The 1,498-nt window shown below is 70.6% G+C and overlaps 1 protein-coding gene across 1 annotated transcript in view; it reads right to left on the bottom strand.

The window, feature by feature from the left end:
• Window positions 1-1,461, bottom strand: part of H696_01476 (hypothetical protein) — a gene marked incomplete at both ends in the record, with an annotated part of 9,770 nt that extends 8,309 nt beyond the window's left edge. Inside the window, 4 exons of the mRNA XM_009495371.1 lie at window positions 111-349; window positions 424-571; window positions 768-942; window positions 1,018-1,461. Coding sequence (XP_009493646.1) covers window positions 111-349; window positions 424-571; window positions 768-942; window positions 1,018-1,461 — 1,006 coding nt within the window. The remainder of the gene's footprint in view (window positions 1-110; window positions 350-423; window positions 572-767; window positions 943-1,017) is intronic.
• Between the last annotated feature and the right edge of the window lie 37 nt (window positions 1,462-1,498).

Raw genomic sequence — 1,498 nt, forward strand, 5'->3', positions numbered from 1 at the left:
TGTATGTGTGTGTGTGTGTGTGTGTGCGCGCGCGTGCATGCCTGCGCATGCCTGCATATGCCTGCGCATGCCTGCGCATGTGTCGGAAGATGGGCGCCCAAGCGACGTACCTCGGGAAATGATGCCGCCGAGGGGCTGCTTCTCCGGCAGAGTGGGAACCACCCGGTAGGGGTAGCGCGCGACCAGCTGCGACTCGAGCCACACAAAGTCCGAGAAACGGCGGACCACGGGCTGACCCTTGGCCGTGTGCTTGCGCGAGGCCAAGTAGTAGAAAGTGGTCCGGAAGAAGGTGCCCGGCACCTGGGGGTCGTCGGCCGGCGCAATGGCCAGGGTGATGTTGTTGGCGTTGCTGCGGGCAGGGGAGAGGTCAGTGCGGGCGAGGGGAGCAAATGCCACCAGGGGCGAGGGCCGGGCAGGACACACCTGGCACCGCGCGCGGCGCCCACCGGGGGCAGGCTGTTGCCGAGAGTGCCGAGGGAGGCCAACCCCGGGACCGCGACCGGCTGTGGCAGCATCGCCTGGAGGAGGGCCGGCGATGAGGGGACCGACAGGGCATCCGAGAACTTGGGCACTGGGTCGACAGGACCAGGAGAAGAGAGTGAGAAAGGCCCAGCCGGGAGGGGGCACGCAAAAGGGTCAGTCCATGGTCAAAGGGAGCCGCCCGGCCCCTCGGCCCGGAGGGGAGGGCGGAAGGGAGGCACGCGCCCGAAGGCTACCCCCCGCCCCCCCCCCCCCCCCCACACACACACAGGCAAGGACACACGCACCGCCGCCATAGAGCCCGGCGTTGAGGGGGGTCAGCGGGCGCTTGGCGCCGGACTCATCGAGGGCCCGGGGGTCATCATCGCGCAGGAATTGCGCAAGCGAGATGAGCTTCAGGGCGAGAGTCAGCTCCTCGCGCGACAGGGACCCGCGCTTGGAGATGTCGGCCATGTCCCAGATCTTCAGAGGCGGGGGTCAGTAATGCGGAGCCAGGAGTCGGGCGGGGGCGAGAAACAAAGCCAGGCCCCGGCGTACCGAGCGGAGGAGGTCATTGTCGAGACCGGAGCGCTCGAAGAGCGGCCGCAGCCCGGACGCCGGGAAGGTCCCGCACTTGGGCGTCGGCGGGGCATCCTTCTGGGCGATGGTCTCCAGGAGGGCCTCAAGCTCCCGGAGCTCGGCCTCGCGGGCCTGCCCGGCCGGGCCGGCCACATCCGCGAAGGGCTGGTCCACATCGGCCACCGGGGCCGCGGCCGCGGCCCGGCGGAACATCGAGCTGGACATCGACGAGGAGGGGGTGCTCGCCGGGGTGGAGGCCGCTGCCGAGCCCGGGGTCGCCGCCGGGGTGGAGCTGGCCTGGTTCGAGGCGTACACAGCGTCCAAGCCGCGACGCTGGGCGCGATGAGCGCTGGTCGACGGCACGGCCGGCGCCGAGGCGATGGGCACGTCGTCGAACGGATCGCCGAAGGGGTTGTCGTCCATGATGTGAGGGCCTGGGGCTGCGGAGGGAGGGGGGGGG

This window comes from Fonticula alba (assembly GCF_000388065.1).
Source record: "Fonticula alba strain ATCC 38817 unplaced genomic scaffold supercont2.2, whole genome shotgun sequence".
Classification (NCBI taxonomy): Eukaryota; order Rotosphaerida; family Fonticulaceae; genus Fonticula; species Fonticula alba.